At 44.2% G+C, this 19,997-nt stretch overlaps 1 protein-coding gene across 5 annotated transcripts in view; it reads left to right on the top strand.

The window, feature by feature from the left end:
* phr (photorepair) overlaps nucleotides 1-19,997 on the top strand; it is a 163,864-nt gene that overhangs the window by 104,610 nt on the left and 39,257 nt on the right. For all 5 annotated transcript variants that reach the window (XM_068346262.1, XM_068346259.1, XM_068346257.1 and 2 more), the window contains one exon: nucleotides 8,714-8,872. In XM_068346262.1, coding sequence (XP_068202363.1) covers nucleotides 8,714-8,872 — 159 coding nt within the window. The remainder of the gene's footprint in view (nucleotides 1-8,713; nucleotides 8,873-19,997) is intronic.

The raw sequence follows: 19,997 nt of genomic DNA, 5'->3' as shown, positions 1-19,997 counted from the left end.
GATAAGCCCGCACAGCTCATAAAAGGACTTGATTACGATTATGATGCAGCATGGGAATATCTAGATTCCTTGTATGGCGACCCCAGGCAAGTGACAAATGCTATTCTGCAAGAGATCACAAGATTTAAACCATTACAACCTGGTGAGGACTCCAGATTTTATTCTAGCACATCTCATACAAAGGGGCTACAACACATTGAAAGAAGTAAATTGGCCACACGATATGGACAACAATCACATGTTAGCCATAATCGAGCAAAGGATGTGTGTAAAGGATAGAAAAGTGAAGGTAAGAGAGCTTCATCGTGAGGGCCAAGAGGCATCTCTTTGCAGCCTTCTGAAATGGATGGCGTGAGAGATGAAAACCAGGATGAGGGCACCCGCCTCCATTAGGTCCACAACTACAACAGTTTAAAAAACAGTACACTACACGACAGTACCAAAAGAGCACAGCAACAATTGTTGGTTATGTCAGAATTCAACTCATGGGATAGATCAATGCGACAAGTTTAAGGGTATGACAGGGGAACAGTGTCTGGCAAAGGCCAGAGATAACGATTTTTTGCTTTTCTTGTCTTAAAAGGGGTCTTAAGGCGTCCAGTTGTAAAAAGGTCCATGGCCAGAAGCTGATTGCAATTACTATCATCCCGGATTACTTCACACCAACGCAAAAAAGCCAGCAAGTGCATTCAGTGTTGGTCATCCGAATGTTAACAACCCACTCTTGCCAGTGCTGACAGCAGAGGCCCTTGGACACAGAGGCAAAGTTTGATGTAAATGTTTAGAATTTAGTTTGATTACAAGAATTGGAAGATAGTTTAAAGTGGAATTTCTTATCATTTTTTTTTTACTAGTTTATGTTCAACTTATTGTTTATTAATTGTTTGTTTATATTTCTTTGTAGATTAAATGAAATAGTCTATATCCAATTTGGAGTTTATTTTGGCTTCTTTTATCAATGGCACAGTTAGTGCAAAAGGAAAAAAATTTTATGAAATTAAATCAACATTACATGAACTCAACAATTAGTCTACTCTTACTAGGTGGTGTGCATCGATTAATGTATACATGAACTGTTATAACAGTTCACGTCTAATGTCTATTAACATTTGTGTAGTCTCGGTGAACCACAAGGTAGAAAATCAGGTTCTTTTAATGTATATGACAACAATATGAAATAGCTTACCAATTAAAAATCCCATTTTCTAGCTCTGGTTTGAACAAAGTTTAAAAGTGCAGTACAGGACCACCAATCACCTCTTGTTCTCAGCCATGAAAATATCTGAGCACAGTTTGTCTGTCCTCTGCATTGTTCTACCTACTATGTTATGTCAATTAGATGTTGGCCATCAATATCTCAGATACTCACTAACCTTATCCAGATGTTCCTGATACTGAAGAGGGTATGTATTAGAAGCTGTAGGTAACAATAATTACAGTCCTTTTTCCTGGTTGATTGAACTACAGTACATTTATGAAACAGCCTGAGAAGACAAATGCGCATGAGTTGGAGGATACAATAGTTGTCTTCTAGGGTTCTTTCCTTTTCAAGTTTCCAAAAATATCACTTTCCTAGTTTTAGGATAAATTTTTTATTGCTTTGTGTAGATTTCAAAGAGGGAGAGGGGGGTAGATCAGATTTACTGAGAAGTAGATCATTTACTAATTGGATTTATTGTAACAGTATATTTAACATAAACTGATTGCTTCTTTTTTATTGTCATTACATACATTTGTATCATAATTATGAATGTAAGGTTTGGATATAATAGATAACCTACTTGAAATAATATATTTGGAAATAGAAAGGATATTTGGGAATCCTATGCAATGATTAATTTCAACAAAGAGCATATCAAGATTTCATGATTAAACCCGACTACGGATTAATGAGTTGAGCTTCATATGTGAGTTTTGAGTACCCAAGTTTACAGACTTATTTGAAAACTGTTCTACTTCATAATAATCATATTTTGTTCCAACACGGAGTACTTACCTCGAACTACTTTCTGAGGAGAGTCTGGGATCTCCTCCCATCCGACCAGAATTTTGTGTAGTTTACCCTATTCCCGTTTTCTATGCGGGGTAGTCTCTAGCGGAGTGATACGCGCCCAGAGACGACCCGGGGTCAGAGAGCATGCTTTCTCAGGTCTCGCTCCCCAGTAAGTTTCTGGTCGCGTCGGCGTTAACACACCGACGCTCTCTCTTAACCCAGTGCGACCCTTTGTGTCCCACGTGTTCCCCACGTGGTCCCTTTGTGTGCTTCCCTTCCTTTCCCCCTGTGTTCCTGTGTCTCGCGGTATATTGCTAGTGCGTTATGGAGCAGCCCTGTCGTTGCCCTGGGCCTATGGCCGGCAAATCGTGTGGCGTTTTTCTCTCAAAACCCGAAGTTGACCCGCACTCCTTGTGTTCGTCGTGTAGGGGCAGTGTGTGTTCCCCTACAGCCACATGTCAGGAGTGCAAGTCCTGGAATGAAGTGCAGTGGGTGCGTTACAGCACGAAAAGAAGAAATCCTCTCGACGGTCGCCTAGGAAGCCCAACGTTTCTTCGCCTCTCGCTTCGCCCGGCGTTCCGTTGGATAGAGCTTCTCTGCCTTCTCCCCCTACCCAGGGTAGGGGTCGAGGTAAGTCTGTTGCGGGGAAGCAGCCGGTGGCCCTTCCCCAGGAGTCTGAATTTCCAGACAGTGGTATTGTGTCATCTGTCCAGGCAAGTGGGGGCCCTGAGGGAGGGGCGAGTGTGTTTTCGGGGGACGGGGCCCTATACAAAGTAGGCCCCGTATCTTCGGACGATCCTATGTGGGGAAAAACGGCAGCAGTTTCTTCTCCCGCCTCTTGGGCGGGCTTTTCAGGTGCGTCAGCAGCTGAGGGTGCCACCGAGAAGGACGACTCGCCGCCATCGGACGCCCACGTGTGGGCGCCTCCTAAGACGCCCTTCAGATCACCCCACAGAATGGAAGAGGAGTTTGAGGCCTGGTTCCCCAACGAGGAGCTCCCCCGTTCCCCTCCAACACCGTCAGCGTCGTTCCCGGCGGATTTTATGGAGCCTGCGTCATCGGCCGGGACCCATGCAGAACCAACAACGACACGTCTACTTTCGGACCCTCCAACGAGGCCCTACAGGTCTTCAGCTTCCTCGGTTGAGGCCTACTCCTACTCGTCAGATAAAGGAGCCCCGAGAGACCATAGATAGGTCTCGCAGGAGACGTTCACGCTCGCGCTCGAGTTCAAGACCCCGCCACCTGGATAGACGTCCAAGGTCCCCCAGGAGGAAGTTCAGGAGAAGTCTTTCGCCGTAGGAAGAATGGGTGCGGGTTTCCATCCCACGTAGCCAACTCCTGGGGGCGGCAGGCATTGCGGGCACCTCGGGATGGCTCCCTAGACACCGCTCACCAATAGGTTTCATCGACGAGAGCAGATTTGACCGACGGAGGAGCTTGTCTCATCAGACGTCGAGAGACAGGCATAGGTCCGCGAAGGTTCCAACTCCGCCCGCCCAGCGGGGAGAGTCGCCCCTTCGGTCTGGCAGCCGCGTCCCTCCGTCAAGATCTCCAAGGAGACGTCCAGAACGGGAGAGGGTCTTTTCCTCGACGGGCAAGCCCGCGGACCCCTGGTCCTCCAGAAGAAGGGAGAAATCAAGGACGGAGACCTCCGTCCCAGCGGCGATGCCCATCCTACGGCCTGTAGCGAGGGAATCGGACCACTCCAAGAGGATGCCACCTCCTGGTACGGCTCCCCCCGTCGGAGGTCCTTCATCACGAGAACCAGGACCCCCCACGGACAAGAGAGAGGATGGGGAAGAAGGCTCTCCAGCGGAGGTATCCGCATACCATAGAGTCATAGGCCTCATCTGACGGCACCATAGGCTGGATGAACCGGAGCCCTCGTCTGACGAGTTCTGGCTCTCGAGCCTCAACAGGATGGTGGATGCGCCCGTTCAACAGAAGCCCTCACTAGCTCTCCCGGTGGCTAGAGACGTGAAGCTGGGACTGGCACACGTGAGCAAGGTAGTGGCCAACCATGCGGAGGCCCCCAAGAACCAGAGCGCCTCTACACTTCTCCAGGGCCTGAAGACTCAGTCGCGGTTTTACCTCCCGGAAGGACACCGTGCGGGCCCCTGCGCAGTAGAACCAGCTTTCGCCATCTTGGGACAAGGCGCAGCAGAAGAGAGGGCCACCACATCCCCGGTTTGTTTCTCGCCAGCGGAGACCGCCATGATGGAGGAGTTGTCCAGGACCTGGTGCATGTGTCATCCTGGCTGGATTGGTGGGCCGCCACTCTGGTAGCGTTCCAATCCTCGCACGACCTAGCGGTCCCGAAAAATCAGGCCCTGATGAAAGAGCTGATTAGCTCGGGGGTAAGGCCTTGAAGTTCCTGTCCTATCAGTTAATTACAGAAACTGCCAACTGGATACTGAGGAAAAGGAACACTGTACTCAGCAAACTGGTAAGGCGGCTCCCCGACAGAGAGGCGAGGTCCCTGAGGAGTGTTCCACTGTGGGGCGAGACTGTCTTCCCCCTCAAGGAAGTAGAGGAAGCGATGGAGAGGGTGAGAAAGCTAAAGGATGTGGGCGAACCGAGACCTCTTCTAGCAAGAAGATCCATCCATAGGAGACCTCCTTCGGACGTCCCTCTTCCTCCTCGCGCCTCACCTAGCCAGCCCAGGAGAGACGCTCCTACTACGTCCTGGCAGCAGCCATCACAGCCCTCCCGTAGAGGATCTTCAGCCACTCAGTCAACATTCAGGCCCTCCTATTCGGCCTCCAGAAGAGGGCGTTCGGGCCGTGCCTCCCGAAGGAGATAGGGAGGGAGGCTCCCTACTCCTGCCGAAGCCTCGGGTGGGGGGATGCCTCAGAAATTCTTGGCAAGCATGGCGGGACCACGGGTCAGATCCGTGGACCGTGACGGTCCTGAAGAAAGGATACAGATTGCCCTTCCTGGCAGAACCCCCACCTCTGATACCAGATCTACAGGCGGAATGGTTGGCACCGAAAGACCCCCTGAGAAGGACAGCCCTACAAGAAGAAGTCTCTGCTATGCTAGCGAAAGGGGCAATGGAGCCAGTCAAGAACCCAGGCCCAGGGTTCTACAGCAGACTCTTCCTGGTGGAGAAAGCAACAGGGTGCTGGAGACCAGTCATAGACCTCTCAGCCCTCAACAAGTTCGTGTGCAAAACCGACTTCAAGATGGACACTCCGAAGTCGGTCCTAGCGGCCTTGAGGGAAGGAGACTTCATGATGTCGATAGACCTCAAGGACGCATACTCCCAGATCCCTGTCCACCCCTCCAGGAGGAAGTATCTAAGGGTAAAATGGGGTACCCAAACGTTGCAGTTCAAGACCCTCTGCTTCGGTCTATCCACGGCCCCTCAGGTCTTCTCGAGGATCTTTGCGACAGTTTCAGCCTGGGCACACGAACAGGGCATCCGCCTGATTCGGTACCTGGACGACTGGTTGTTGCTTTCAGACTCAAGGGAAGTACTGAGGGGGCAAGGTGCGAAGCTCCTGCAGTTCTGCAACGTCCTGGGTATCACCATCAACCTGGAGAAGTCCCAATTGATACCCTCCACCAGGATGACCTACCTCGGGATGGTCCTGGACTCTCGGTTGGCGAGAGCATTAATTCCGCGGAGAGGCTAGAAAACCTGAGCCAGATCCTACGGCCCTTTCTGTTGGGTCAGCCCAGGAGAGCCAAGGACTGGCAGAGACTGATAGGTCACCTCGTGTCATTGGAGAAGCTAGTCCCTCAGGGGAGACTCAAGCTTAGGGGAGTTCAGTGGAACCTGAAAGAAGCCTGGAACCAGAGAGACTCCCCTCACAAACTAGTTCCGGTGACCACGGAAACGAATGAGGTCCTCGAGTGGTGGCTCGACACTTCGAACACCCTCAAGGGGATGCCCTTCGCACCCGACCCTCCGGAGATGCTCCTCTTCACGGACGCTTCCAAGGAGGGTTGGGGTGCTCACCTCCTCGACAGTACAGTGAGAGGAAGGTGGGGACCCGAGGAGAAAAACCTGCCCATCAATGTGCTGGAAATGATGGCAGTTCAAAGGGCATGTCAGGAGTTCGTCCAGAAGCTCCGGGGAAACACCGTGGCGTTGATATGCGACAACGCCACCGTAGTAGCCTACATAAAGAAGCAAGGAGGACTAAAATCAAAGGAGTTGTGCGGCCTCACGTTGGAATTTCTGGAATGGGCCGAAAGGAAACAGATCAGGATCTCGGCCAGGTTCATTCTCGGGAAAAGGAACGTCCTAGCCGACGGCCTCAGCAGAGTGGGTCAGGTGGTGGGGTCCGAGAGGTCCCTTCACCCAGAAGTGGCCAAGACTCTGATCCAGAAGTGGGGCTCGCCAGTAATAGACCTCTTCGCCACGAGACTAAAAGCACAGCTCCCCGTGTTCTGTTCTCCTGTGCCAGACCTGGGAGCAGTGTTCGAGGACGCCTTCCAGTATCCCTGGGACAACCTCGACGTGTACGCCTTCCCTCCCTTCGGAATGCTCAGACAAGTCCTCAACAGGGTGAGGAAAGCGAGCAACCTGTGGATGACTTTGGTAGCGCCCTGGTGGCCGGAGAGAGAGTGGTTCGCGGACCTAAAGGAACTGGCGCGCCTCCCACCCTGGCCCCTTCCGGACAGGTCAGACCTCCGGCAACCACACTTTCAAAGGTTCCACGAAAACCCTCGGTCCCTCTGCCTTCATGCGTGGAGGTTATCGAGCGTGTCCTGAGGAAGGAAGGCTATTCGGCTAAGACCGCAACGAGGATGTCGGGTTACCTGAGACAGTCTTCGGCCGCTGTGTACCAGCCAAAATGGGCTACCTTCACGAAGTGGTGCGCCACTAAGAATATCAAGCCGTTGAGAGCCTCCAATCCGGAGATAGCCGACTTCTTGGTCTATCTCAGGGACGAGGAAGTCATGTCCATCCCAGCCATTAAAGGAGTTCGAGCAGCCCTAGGTCAAGTCTTCCTCCTGAAGGGCATCGACCTATGTTCCTCCAGACACATCTCGATGCTCATCAAGAGCTTTGAGCAATCATGCCCTCCGCACGCGGTTAGAGTGCCCCAGTGGGACGTGGCTAGGGTCCTGAAGATGCTGTCAGAACCTCCCTTCGAACCCCTAAAAGACATCCTAGACAAAGAACTCGCCCTCAAGACAGTTTTTCTGTTGGCACTAGCTTCGGCAAAACGAGTAGGGGAACTCCATGGACTTTCATACGAGGTGTCACACTCGAAGGGCTGGTGTGAAGCTACCTTGAAGTTCGTACCATCCTTCTTGGCCAAGACCCAGAACCCAGCAGTCTGGGACCCCAAGTTTGAAGGGTTCTCGGTGCCGGCAATCCCACGTTCAGGCAACCCCAAGGACTTGCGACTGTTCCCTGTCAGAGCAGTACGGAAGTACTTGGAGAGGACGTCCAGGTTGAGGTCCGAAGTCAAGAATCTGTTTGTTCCTTCGGGATTGGTGAAGAAACTGGTATCCAAGAACACGATTTCCTTCTGGTTACGGCAAGTGATCAGGAGAGCCTACAGTAGTGTAGGAATTCCTATTCCAGGTAAACCCAGACCCCACGACATCAGAGGTCTGAGTACCTCTCTGGCCTTTGAGAAGAACGTGGCAGTCGGCCAAATCCTGAGGGCTGGTACTTGGACCAGTCAGTCAACCTCCACAGCTCACTACTTGAAGGAATGCTCGAGAAGGTCCTTGGACGGATTCTCCCTCAGTCCCGTCATTTTAGTGCTTCTGAAGATTTAAAGGTATAGCCCCAGGGAACCCACGGGCAGTAAGTCCAAGAGACACAGGTTCCTTTTCCATACCCCCCCCCCCCTGTTACCTAATTACCTTCCCTAAAATGACTCGGAATACCTTTAACTACCATGGGATACATCGTCAGTGAAGGAATACGTCTCCAAGGCGTTTGTTTTACAGAAGTTAGACACTTAAGTTAGTTTTTTGGGTAGTCTTCCCTATTTTCGAGTGTTTTCTATCGGTGGGTCTGCGGAACTTAGTCCCCTATCTAGGTTTTCCCCCTTGTTGCTTCCATCATCCCGGTCTCTGAGTCCTGCAGTACACTCCCACCTTCTAAGGTATAAGTCTCCAAAGAAAGTAGTTCGAGGTAAGTACTCCGTGTAGGAACAAATCACAAATTTTAAGTAATTTTTATTTTTCCTAACAGTACTTACCTCGAACTACTTTCGGGTTATGGTCCAACCGTCCTTCCCCGAGTGCCTTACAGGACTTAATAGAGAGAGGAGATCCTCTTTCTACCAAAATTTACTGAGGAGCGAGATCTGAGAAAGCATGCTCTCTGACCCCGGGTCGTCTCTGGGCGCGTATCACTCCGCCAGACTACCCCGCATAGAAAACGGGAATAGGGTAAACTACACAAAATTCTGGTCGGATGGGAGGAGATCCCAGACTCTCCTAAGAAAGTAGTTCGAGGTAAGTACTGTTGGGAAAAATACAAATTGCTTAAAATTTGTCATATTTCTTGTTTTATCTGTTATTTTTGTCTTTTTGATACTGTACTTATTTTTTAGTGTTTGGGGTGTGCTATAGATAAATCTTTTGAGGCTCCTAAGGGTTAAAGAAGGTATATAGTAATTGTTTTATAAGGAGTACAGTACTGAGGATTTTGTAATCATCAGGGATTTATATTTTGTGGTAAATGTAATTTTCACATGAAATGAGGAGGTAAATCTCTTTACAGTACATTTTTTTTTCTAGGTGGATGCTCATAATATTGTACCTTGCTGGCAGGCTTCAGATAAGCAACAGTATTCTGCTAAAACTATTCGTAGAAAAATCAATGATCAACTTTCCACATATTTGACCAAGTTTCCACCTGTTGTGAAGCACCCTTATGAAAGTAAATCCAAATCCGAGGTAAGTTTTCAGGAGTAGAATACTTTGTTTATTTTCCATACACAGTAATACATTATATTATACATTTCTTAAGATTCAATTGACTAAGAGAGTATAGTCGTCATTGTTAATTTTTTTGTTTCCCAGCATAGGACAAACATTTGTCATTTAAAATTGGTTATGCCCTCTAGGTTGAATGTCATGATACATTATTACAGATTTTGTAATTACAAATAAAATATATATTTGTGAATATTTTTTCTTGCTCATAGGCAAGTACAGTGGTACCTCGGCTTACAATTTTAATTTGTTGTGGGAGCTGGCTCGGAAACCAAAGTTCTTGTAAAATAAAACAATTTTTTATGAAAGAAATTAAGGAAATACTCTCGATGCATTCCACATGTCCATAAATACATTACAAATAGACAATACCCCAATTTTTAAAGGTTTCTAATGATAATGTATGTTAAGATCATAACCCTTGCCATTAAAAGAATGCAAATTAATTCACAATAAAAAATAGAAGTTGACAAATTGCACTTAACACTTTTGAGGAGAGTTGTGGGTGGCATGAGGAAGATGAGAGTAGGAGGGGGTTGGTTATTGCTTGGAAGAAGAATCTCCCTCCATGAGAACATTATCATGAGTTCTCTCTCTTTAATTGAATACACTATCACTAACTGAATCCCTTAATTTATGCTCTCTGGATACTTGGTCATCTTTTCTCTCTTGCATTCAGTTTTGACGAGGATCCTATCTATAGATAACTGCAGTTTTCTTTCCTTTTTAAATATCATGCGAATGTGACTTGACATTTTTGGTAAATAGATTCGCTGCTCTCGTGCCGATGCCTTATGGGCGTGATGCGTTTCCATAAAATTCTGCAGTGTTTTCCACACTCTTAACTTCCTAGTTTCACTTGAAGCTTGAGGTTTGCCATTCTGTTCCTCCTCCTCCTTAGTTGAAATCTTTTAATGCTGTGCCTTATTCAGCTACTATACCATTTCTTTTTCACAAATAGTGTTTTCAGTAATTGTCTCACCTTCTAACTGCTGATCATCAATCAAGATCAGCAAAAACCTTTCAGCCTTAAGAACATGTTGTCTTTGATTCATCAATGCTGGCACCAGTTCTGCATCGTCAAATGCTTTAACATCTTTATTATTCAGAATCTTGGCTGTACTAAGCGTGAAGTTGCTGTACAAATACTGTATACAATATTTTCAAGTTGGCCTTACGCATATTTTCCTTTTTCTTATTGCCTTTCGTAATCCTCTTGGGGACCATTTTCATGATTTTGTAAACTGCAACGCAGCACAATTTGCCTTTGTGATGAACAATAGCAGTCACAACTTGTCAAAGAACATAACTTCATAACTGATCAAAAAGCAATTCTAAAGACATGCATGAGAGATGATTCTTATACTAGTGCTGCTCAGAGAATGGAAAAGGTTAGACTCTAAGCAAGGGGGTGTTCGAGTTATTATGGAACAAAATGGCATGAAGCCTGTGAACATTGAGTGTGTGGCAAATGGGTACTCCGCTACTGCTTTCTATGCATTGCGTGCTCGTCTCTTTACGATTTCTTCCCTTTGATGCTAGACAACCCTTAGGCTGGAGGACTCCCCGGCTTCTCCACATGGTAGTTGTTCTCCGTTTGCATGCATTTTCACAGTCTTGAAAAAGATGTTACTCGCACCTTGCTAGTTCGACGTCGGGGAGGCCAGTTGTGGTCGATCCAAAGATTGACTTTGGTCTTGCTCCTCTTCGCATATGATGACGCACTCCCTCATTCTGTGAGGGCAGCCAGCGGAGAGAGTGCAAAGTCTGAATCATGTTCTTGCACCTCTCAGGAGATACCTTTCCTGTATGCAGGTTAGGTTTTCTCCCGAGTGGTTTTCTTCTGTGCTAACGAAGACGCACTCCCTCTTTCTGCAATGGCAGCCGGCGAAGGGAGTGCAAAGTGTGAAGCATGTTCCTGTTCCTCTCAGGAGACACCTTTTCAGTTCACTGTTTAGGTTCTCTACTGAGGGGCCTCTTCAGCGTTGACAACAACACACTCCCTTGTACAGTAATGTGATGGCATCCAGCGGAGAGAGTACAAAGTCTGAAACCATGTTCCTGCACCTCTCAGGGGCCTCCTTTCCTGTTTGCAGGTTAGGTTTTTTCCAGAGTGGTTTTCTTCTGTGCTAACGAAGACGCACTCCCTCGTTCTGAAATGGCAGCCGGTGAATGGAGTGTGAAGTGGAAAGCATGTCTTTTTTTCTCTCAGGAGACACCTTTTCAGTTCACTGTTTAGGTTCTCTCCTGAAGGGCCTCTTCAGCGCTGACGACAACACTCCCTTGTAATGCGATGGCAGCCAGCGTAGAAAGTGCAAAGTCTGAAACAATGTTCCTGCACCTCTCAGGGGACACCTTTCCTGTTCGCGGGATAGGTTTTCCTCCTTCAGAGGTGACAATGCACTCCCTCATTCTGCAATGGCAGCCGGCAGAGGGGATGCAAAGTCCTGAAGTATGTTTCTGTTCCTCTTAGGGGACACCTTTCCTGTTTGCGAGTTAGATTTTTCCCGAGTGGGTTTCTTCAGTGCTGACTATGACGCACTCCTACGTTCTGCAATGGCATCCGGCGGAGGGAGTGCAAAGTACGAAGCATATTCCTGTTCCTCTCAAGAGACACCTTTTCAGTTTACTGTTTAGGTATTTTTGCTGAGGAGCCTCTTCAGCGTTGACGACAACACACACACTCGTTCTGCTATGTCAGCTGGCAGAAGGAGTGCAAAGTCTGAAGCATGTTCCTGTTCCTCTCAAGGGACTCCTTTCCTGTGTGCGGGTTAGGTTTTCTCCCGAGTGGTTTTCTTCAGCGCTGATGATGATGCACTCCTACGTTCTGCGATGGCAGGCAGCGGAGGGAGTGCAAAGTACGAAGCATATTTCTGCTGCTCCCAAAGACTCTGAAGGTTTTGCACCGGAGGAGTCCTTAGGGCCTTTTTCTGTGGAAGTTGTGGCTCCTGCCTTATCAATCCCCTCGTAGCTTTCGCCTGCGGAAGTTCCTGTTCCTCGTGCTGACGACAGCACTCTCCCTCGTTCTGGGCTTGCTCAGCTGGCGGAAGGAGGGCTAAGTCCAAAGTTGTTCCTCCTACTCATGGTGGACACTTTCCCTGTACACAGGTTCGGTCCTCCCCGGAGTGGTCTCTGTCACTCTGGACTAAGAGAAGCTTTTTGGACTTGTCCATGCCTTTCTCTAATCCCTCAAAGCTTGGCTTGTCAGAGCATGAAAAAGGAGTTGCTCGCCTCCAGCGAGTTTGATGCTTCCAGTGTCCGTCCTTCACTTGCCCTTCCAGTTTGTTCAGCTGTCTCTTCTCACCCAGCTGAATAGCTCCTCGCGATCACCCATCAGCTCATGATCTCCCATCAGCTCATGATCTCCCATCAGCTCATGATCACCCGTCAGCTCACTACTAGGTTTTTGGAATCTAGCAACCGCAATCCAGCGCCTGACAATTCCTCTACACGTGATCGCCCTTCTGTTCGCTACCCCACTTCAGGACCCACGACGAGACAGCGCAGACTTGCTCGTGACCAGTCTCCAGCTCACGACCAAGTTTCCAACATACCACTGCAGGCAAGCTTGTGACAACTCACAACTCCTGCAATAGTTTCTCATCGCTGCCCAGCTCACGACTTTCTCTTCTGAGGTAAAGTTGCCCTTCGCCTTTGATGGACAGCAATATTCCCATTTGTGGGTAGAATTACTAACAACCAACGACGAGTCTCAGAGGCCTTGACTTTTGGAGTAGTCATTACCGACACCATACGTCAGGGAACTTCTCTAGCGAGGAATGCTGAGCGTTACCCACTACGATCCTCATTGCAAGCAGGAGCTTTGTTCTTCCCAGCGAGACTCTTCTTGTTCTCTACTCGTCATACACTATAGCTCTCCAGCGTTATTGCTTCAGCGAGTCTCGTCATCTAGACGACACATGCTAGACTCTTTGTCCAAAGCAAGAGCTAGCGCTACATCATCAATGCTACCACTCGCAACTGCGTAAACGCACAGGTGTGCGCTACTTTGATGTGCGCTTGGTGGCGGCAGCGCACAGAACTTCAATCTTTGGTTTCTACGGATCGCGCTACTTCAGTAACGCTTACCACGACTTGCAGTTGAGGGAATTTAGCATACAGTACTCTTTTCTTGGAAAATAGCCCAGCACTCGCCAATAGTAAACAGGATACAGCACGCTTGGTAGCCTTGGTGTTTAATACCTCACTCGCCACTCAGAACTTTTTGTTATCACAAAAGTACTGTGTAAATGGATTCCTGATGCAATACATCTCATTGAAAGTTCTTCATATGAGCTTCAGCTATCTACATAACTGTAAGATGTCATGCACAGATGTTTAAAGGGCCCCAGCATGTGGATGCGTAAGCTTCTTCATCAGCTCACCGGTTCTTGTCAGAGCTCGCGAACATTCGTCACTCACAAACGTTCATCGAACTATTACTACTACTACTACTAGTGGGCTGACGTGCCATGGACATTAGTGATCAGTTGCCTACTCTTCCTGTCTAACCTTTTTGGTCACTTACTTTGGTATATAGTTACCCTAGAAGTCGACATTTTCATATTAATGGATGATAACGTTTATGTTAGACGCGCCTATGCACTCTCACTCATATACCACCGTATACAGGAAGGTAGAACATATAGTAGTACAGTACTACATAGCTATTTCCACAATAGAGGTCTTCCGATCACGTGCGCTTGCCGTCTCCCCTTGTGATTCGAAATGAGACATCATCATCATCTCCTCCTATGCTTATTGACACAAAGGGCCTCAGTTAGATTTCGCCAGTCGTCTCCGTCTTGAGCTTTTAATTCAATACAGTGAGCCCTCGTTTATCGCGGTAGATAGGTTCCAGACCCGACCGTGATGGGTGAAAATCCGCGAAGTAGTGACACCATATTTACGTATTTATTTAACATGTTTATTCAGACTTTTAAAACCTTCCCTTGTACGTAGTACTGTTAACAAACTACCCTTTAATGTACAGAACACTTAATGCATGTACTACAGTACCCTAAACTAAAACAGGCACAGATATTAAAGGCGATTTTATATCATGCGTTTCCTAAACACGCCAAAACGCACGATGAAAAATGGCAACCAATGTTTTGTTTAGTTTATCTCTGATCATAATGAAGAAACAAACGCATTTACACATCTGTGTATAGGTTAGTTTTTGCATCGATTGTATTGATTATTCAGTACAGTATGTTGATTTTGTTATTACCAATGTTTTACTTAATTTTTCTTAGGACTTCCAAATGAAATGTTTTTCTTTATGACGCCGCCTGAAACGACTGCGTCATAAAGTACACTCAGTAAACAACCATGCTCAGTAAACAAACGAAGGCATTTAACGCGCATGATGAAAGTAATAAATAATGATATTACAGTAAAAGCTTTTAGAAAATATGTTATTACAAATATTATTTACCGTATCTATATAAAATCATACATACGTAGCAAAGCAGGAAAACAATTTACGAGAGAGAGAGAGAGAGAGAGAGAGAGAGAGAGAGAGAGAGAGAGAGAGAGAGAGAGAGAGAGAGAGAGAGAGTGTGTGTGTGTGTGTGTTGTTTTACGTACGTAAATGTAAATTTTAAACAAAAAAAATAGCCCCATTTCATATAAAATAGGTTGTTACAAATATTTTACTTTATCATATTACAGTAGTCTGTATAATATTGTAAAGTTCAGTACAGTATGTTGTTGTTATAGTCGTGGCGATGAAATTCTCACGAAACAAAAACATGGCATTCCATTACAACAGCTGATTCATTCTCTCTCTCTCTCTCTCTCTCTCTCTCTCTCTCTCTCTCTTCGTGTTATACAATACTGTACTTACATATAGATGAAGAAACTAAAATTAGTTTTCTTAGTGTCAATTAAATACGAAACAAAAAAATTATGCCGAGTTTACATCCATTTCAATCGTTGCTAAAAATACGGCATCCGATTTCATCAGCAAACCACTATTTTTTGGGAAACATATTATTCTAGAAAATTGCTACTCTTTAAATAGTTAATTGCACATTAAGAAAGCGTGTACTTTTGTTTTTTAAATTTTGGGTGTGTTTTAAAAATCGAGAGTACAGTATTGTTGACTTCTTATTGTTTTACTTTTGGCTGTGATTAGATCAGCTGACGTCTAGCTGCCGCTCTTGAGAGTGTACGAATACACTAACAAAGTATCGTTTATACCATTTCTTAACCCTGGATAGGTACGCTCCTCAGACACCCCTTTAAGGGTATACTCGGTCGCGCGCGACCCCGACTCTGAAAAAAATTCAGGAAAAATTTAGTTATGCATCAATCTGTATTGTTTGACTTGCTAAAAATACTTCAAAGAATGCTCAAAACTACTGAAAATATAAATGATACCCATCTACAAAATAACTATTTATTGGAAATATATTAAAAATTTAAGCATACAAAAAAAAGACGACGTAAATATTCACAAAAAATAGAAATATACATATACACATAAATCCCTTTAGGGACACCTTCTTAGATGGCAAAGCAACAGCGTGTAATTGCTGGAAATGAGTTGGACTCATAGAAGTCAAGATCTGAAATGAGAAAAAAAGGGTAACTTTTTTTTGGTCAAAAAAATTTGTCCAAATTTCATGAATTTTTTTGGGTACCCAAATGAAATAGGAAGAGGCTAATTTTTTTTATAGAATAAACTCATATTATTCTAGAACAGAAATACATAATAAAATGTGCACTAAGATGTAATTTACTGTTATATCAGGGGCGAAATCTAAAGGTCATTTTTTGACGGCCTAGTTTCACAATGTAAATTTCTTATGAAAATCATTGTATCTCCTATAAAATATGATATTTATGCATTAAAATATACCAAAATATCACAAATTCTATACAGAACAAGAATATATAGAGATATGCCAACTTACCTTTCGGGTATGTCAACAAAATGGCCGCAGACCGCAACAACTCTTACAGCCCAATCTACCACTTGAAATGAAGAATGGGGTTGCAAACTCCATATTATCATCAACATCTCTTTTTAACTCCATTAGAAGTGTGTTGATGACATCCATGCCGAGGGAATACTGCCTGCTGGCCATTATTGAAGATAAATTCAAAATAAATAGAAAAAAATTAAATTTGCAAAAAATAAAAAAATTCAGAAATTAGCATTTGAGGGAAAATGGACCTCATGGCAATATATGGCATCTAAGCCAAAACCAATGTCATGCAAGTGGTAGACACACCATCCATCCACACTTTCCAACTATAAAGAACCAAACAAGTATCAACACTGTTCGACAATTTATAATTATGTAATAACTTTGCTGTTTGATCACTTACCCCTATAAAGGTATGTCAGGGTCGAGGTCGACCCCTGGGGGGGGTAAAAAAACGGGGAAGGAGGGAAGTTAGATGAAAATCAGTCCTAAAGCAGACAATGGCATGTAGACTAGTCACCCCTTGCAGGTCGATCACTTCCATATTCGAGACAGCTGATGATTTATGGGGAAAAAACAGGTTTTGAAAATGCTGTAGGGGTCGCATACGACCCATCATACCTTTCCAGGGTTAACTTATTCAAACCATCTACAGTATACAGTTGATATTACATAAGCACCAATGTGTTATAACCTATCAAATTTTTTTGTTTATTACATTTAAATCAACACACACACACACACCCACTCTCTCTCTCTCTCTCTCTCTCTCTCTCTCTCTCTCTCTCTCTCTCTGTGGGCTACTTTTCACTACCTCCCATTCCTTACCTCTCTCTATCTCTTTAACAAATGATATCTTTGTTGCTCCTCAAAGTTTTATTTATATTGAAAATCAATCATGATTCAATTTTCCTTACTTTCTCCAATCTCGCACCATCGGTCACATCGCGGTATTTTCGAAATTTCCGGAAAATCCGCGATATATGTATATACATGCGTTATGAAAAAAATCCGCGAAGTGGTGAATCCGCGATGGTCGAACCGCGAAGTAGCGAGGGATCACTGTACTTTTCCATTCATCATCTCCTACTTCGCGCTTTATAGTCCTAAGCCATGTAGGCCTGGGTCTTCCTATTCTTCTAGTACCTTATGGAGCCTAATTAAACGTTTGGTAAACTAATCTCTCTTGGGTAGTGTGAAGAGCATGCCCAAACCATCTCCATCTACCCCTCATCATGATCTCATCCACATATGGTACTCGAGTAATCTCGCTTATAGTTTTATTTCTAATCCTGTCCTGCTATCTAACTCCCAATATCCTTCTGAGGGCTTTTTTCTCAAATCTACTAAATCTATTGGAGATTTTTTCTTTGCCATACCATGACTCATGTCCATAGAGTAACACCAATCTCACTAAACTGATATATAGTCTGATTTTTAAATGAAATTTTAGGTGATTTGATTTCCAAATTTTACTTAACCTAGCCATTGTCTGATTTGCTTTTTTCAATTTTTCACTAAACTCTTATTATAAAGACTGTATTGGAGATCATTGTTCCGAAATACTTAAATGATTCTACCTCATTAATCCTTTCTCCTTCCAATGATATTTCATCTTCCATTACATACTCCGTTCTCATCATCGCTGTCTTTCTTCTATTTATCTTCAGCCCTACCTCGTGTGATATTTAATGCATTCTGGTAACCAAGCATTGCAAATCCTGTGGTGTTCTGGTAAGAAGGACAGCATCATCAGCATACTCTAGGTCTGCTAAATTCCTATCACCAATCCAGTCCATCTCTGACTGTTCTACATATTACAAAGTCCATGAGGAGGATAAACAACATAGGTGACAACACATTCCCTTGGAGTACTCCGCTGTTCACTGGAAACTCACTTGATAAGACTCCATTAACATTAACTTTCCTCTTGCTATGCTCATGAACAGACTTAATCAAATTTGCATATTTAATAGGAATTCCTTAATAACGCAGGATTTTCCTCAAAATTGGCCGGTGTACACTATCAAAGGCTTTTTCTTAGTCCACAAATACCATCAAAAGGGGATTTCTATATTCTACGCATTGCTGTACAACATGTCTCAAAATGAAAATTTGGTCAGTGTAACTTCTACCTTTTCTAAATCCTACTGGTCCATCTTTCAGCTTTTCATCAATCTTTCTCTCCAGTCTCTTAAGAATAAGCATACTATATATTTTCATAACAACTGACGTAAGTGTTATGCCTCTGTAAATATTTTAATCAGTGGAGAGACTAGAAAAACATAATCCTTCTGGTTTATTTTTTCTAACTTCTGTCCACGAGTTCATGAATTTGTTGGATCACTTACATGGTTTCGGTTTCGGATTCCTAGTGATCTCCTCTTCCTTCTGTTATGCCTGCATTGGAGAACAGTCTTGTAAGACATAAACCTCCCGGGGTATTCTTTTTCATCCCCAATTTCAAGGGGATGGAATCAGCTCATGCTTACACCTACGAACTATACCACAAACATAGATTCAAAGAATCTCCTCTTTACACCTTGTCACACTGTCACTTTTGGCTCAGGCTCCCGCAGTACTTGTGCAAGAGCGACAATTTTGATCCTCCATCCTCGGGTTACTCCTCCAGGAAGGCTAGATACAGCCAACCCAAAGCTTGACCTTGGTCTTGTTCGTCAGCATGCTGACGACAACGCTCTCCCTCAACCTGAGCTAGTTCCACCAGCTTAGGGAATGTAAAGTCTGATGCATCAGCTATTTTTCTATAGGGATAACACCCCATTATTTTAGCCTTTATAAAACCCAGTAAGGATAAGTCTTTAGCTGCAAACTAGACCAATTGCATTGACATCTTACTTATGTAAGATCATGGAGAAGATGGTCAATGCAAGATTCATCTTACTTATGTAAGATCATGGAGAAGATGGTCAATGCAAGATTGATGTGGTACCTGGAAAAGAAGCGTATTTTATTACCTATCCAGTGTGGATTTAGAAAAATACACTCAGCGACTGATGTCTTGATATGACTGGAACCCTCTATTTGTGAAGCCTTTGCTTCCAAACAGCACCATGTAAGTCTTTTTTTTTTCCTTGAAAAGGCATATGATACTGCATGGAGATATGGTATACTTAAAACCATTTATGAATTGGGATTAAGGGGAGAACTATCATTGTTTATTCATTCATTTATTTCACATAGATTTTTTTCAAGTGAGTGTGAGGGAAACTCTATTAGAGAGGAAATGTCAGAAAGAAGTTCCCCAGGGTAGTGTGCTAAGTGTAACCATGTTTGCACTGGCCATTAATGGAATATCCTCCGTCATTCCATAAGACATTCTCTCATCCTTATTTATTATTATTATTATTATTATTATTATTATTATTATTATTACAAACAATAAAAAACATTGGTAAAAGACATGAGAAAAATAAGATAATTTAAAATTATAAATAGTACTTAAAACACTTTTCTGCTGAAAGCAGAGTTATCTAGGTTTAGTTTTGGTTGAAGTTTTTCTATGTAAAATGTTTCTAATAATCTTAGCTCGGTCTCAAATCGAGCTTTACATATAATGCTAAAATCAAGATGATTAAAATTGGTGTTACACACTCCGTGGCAATGATCTCTTATAGAGGAATGAGAAGGCTTACCCAGCGGTAGAAGGGTCCTTGAACTAATGCCTCTATGTTCAAAGGTTCTGGTAGACAACAGTTTTGTCGAACTACCTACATATTCCGAACTACACAGTAATACCTCAGTTTAGGAATTGAATTGAATTGAATATGGGATTTAGGCATTAAGCCAAGCACTGGGGCATCAAAGGCCATTCAGCGCTATATAACGAAAATCATTCAATCATATCTGTACACTCACACCATTTAGTATCATTTTAACCTTTAATACAAATCGTAACACTTTCATACAATAAAATCTAGATGTGAAATAAATAGGGATTAAAAGGGTAAAATAAATAAATAAATTAATAAAATCAATTATAGCTCGTAATATAACCCAATACTTTGTATAAATTTTCTCAAGTTCAGGGTATTACAGTTTTCCCCCAGTATATCTCTTAACGGTTTGTCCTGGAGTAAATGTGTCCTCCTCTGGAGATTAAAAACAGGACAATTGACTAAAATATG

This window comes from Palaemon carinicauda, chromosome 22, assembly GCF_036898095.1.
Source record: "Palaemon carinicauda isolate YSFRI2023 chromosome 22, ASM3689809v2, whole genome shotgun sequence".
NCBI lineage: Eukaryota > Metazoa > Arthropoda > Malacostraca > Decapoda > Palaemonidae > Palaemon > Palaemon carinicauda.
The sequence above is the reverse complement of the archived record's forward strand: the minus strand, read 5'-3'. Positions and strand labels throughout refer to the sequence as shown.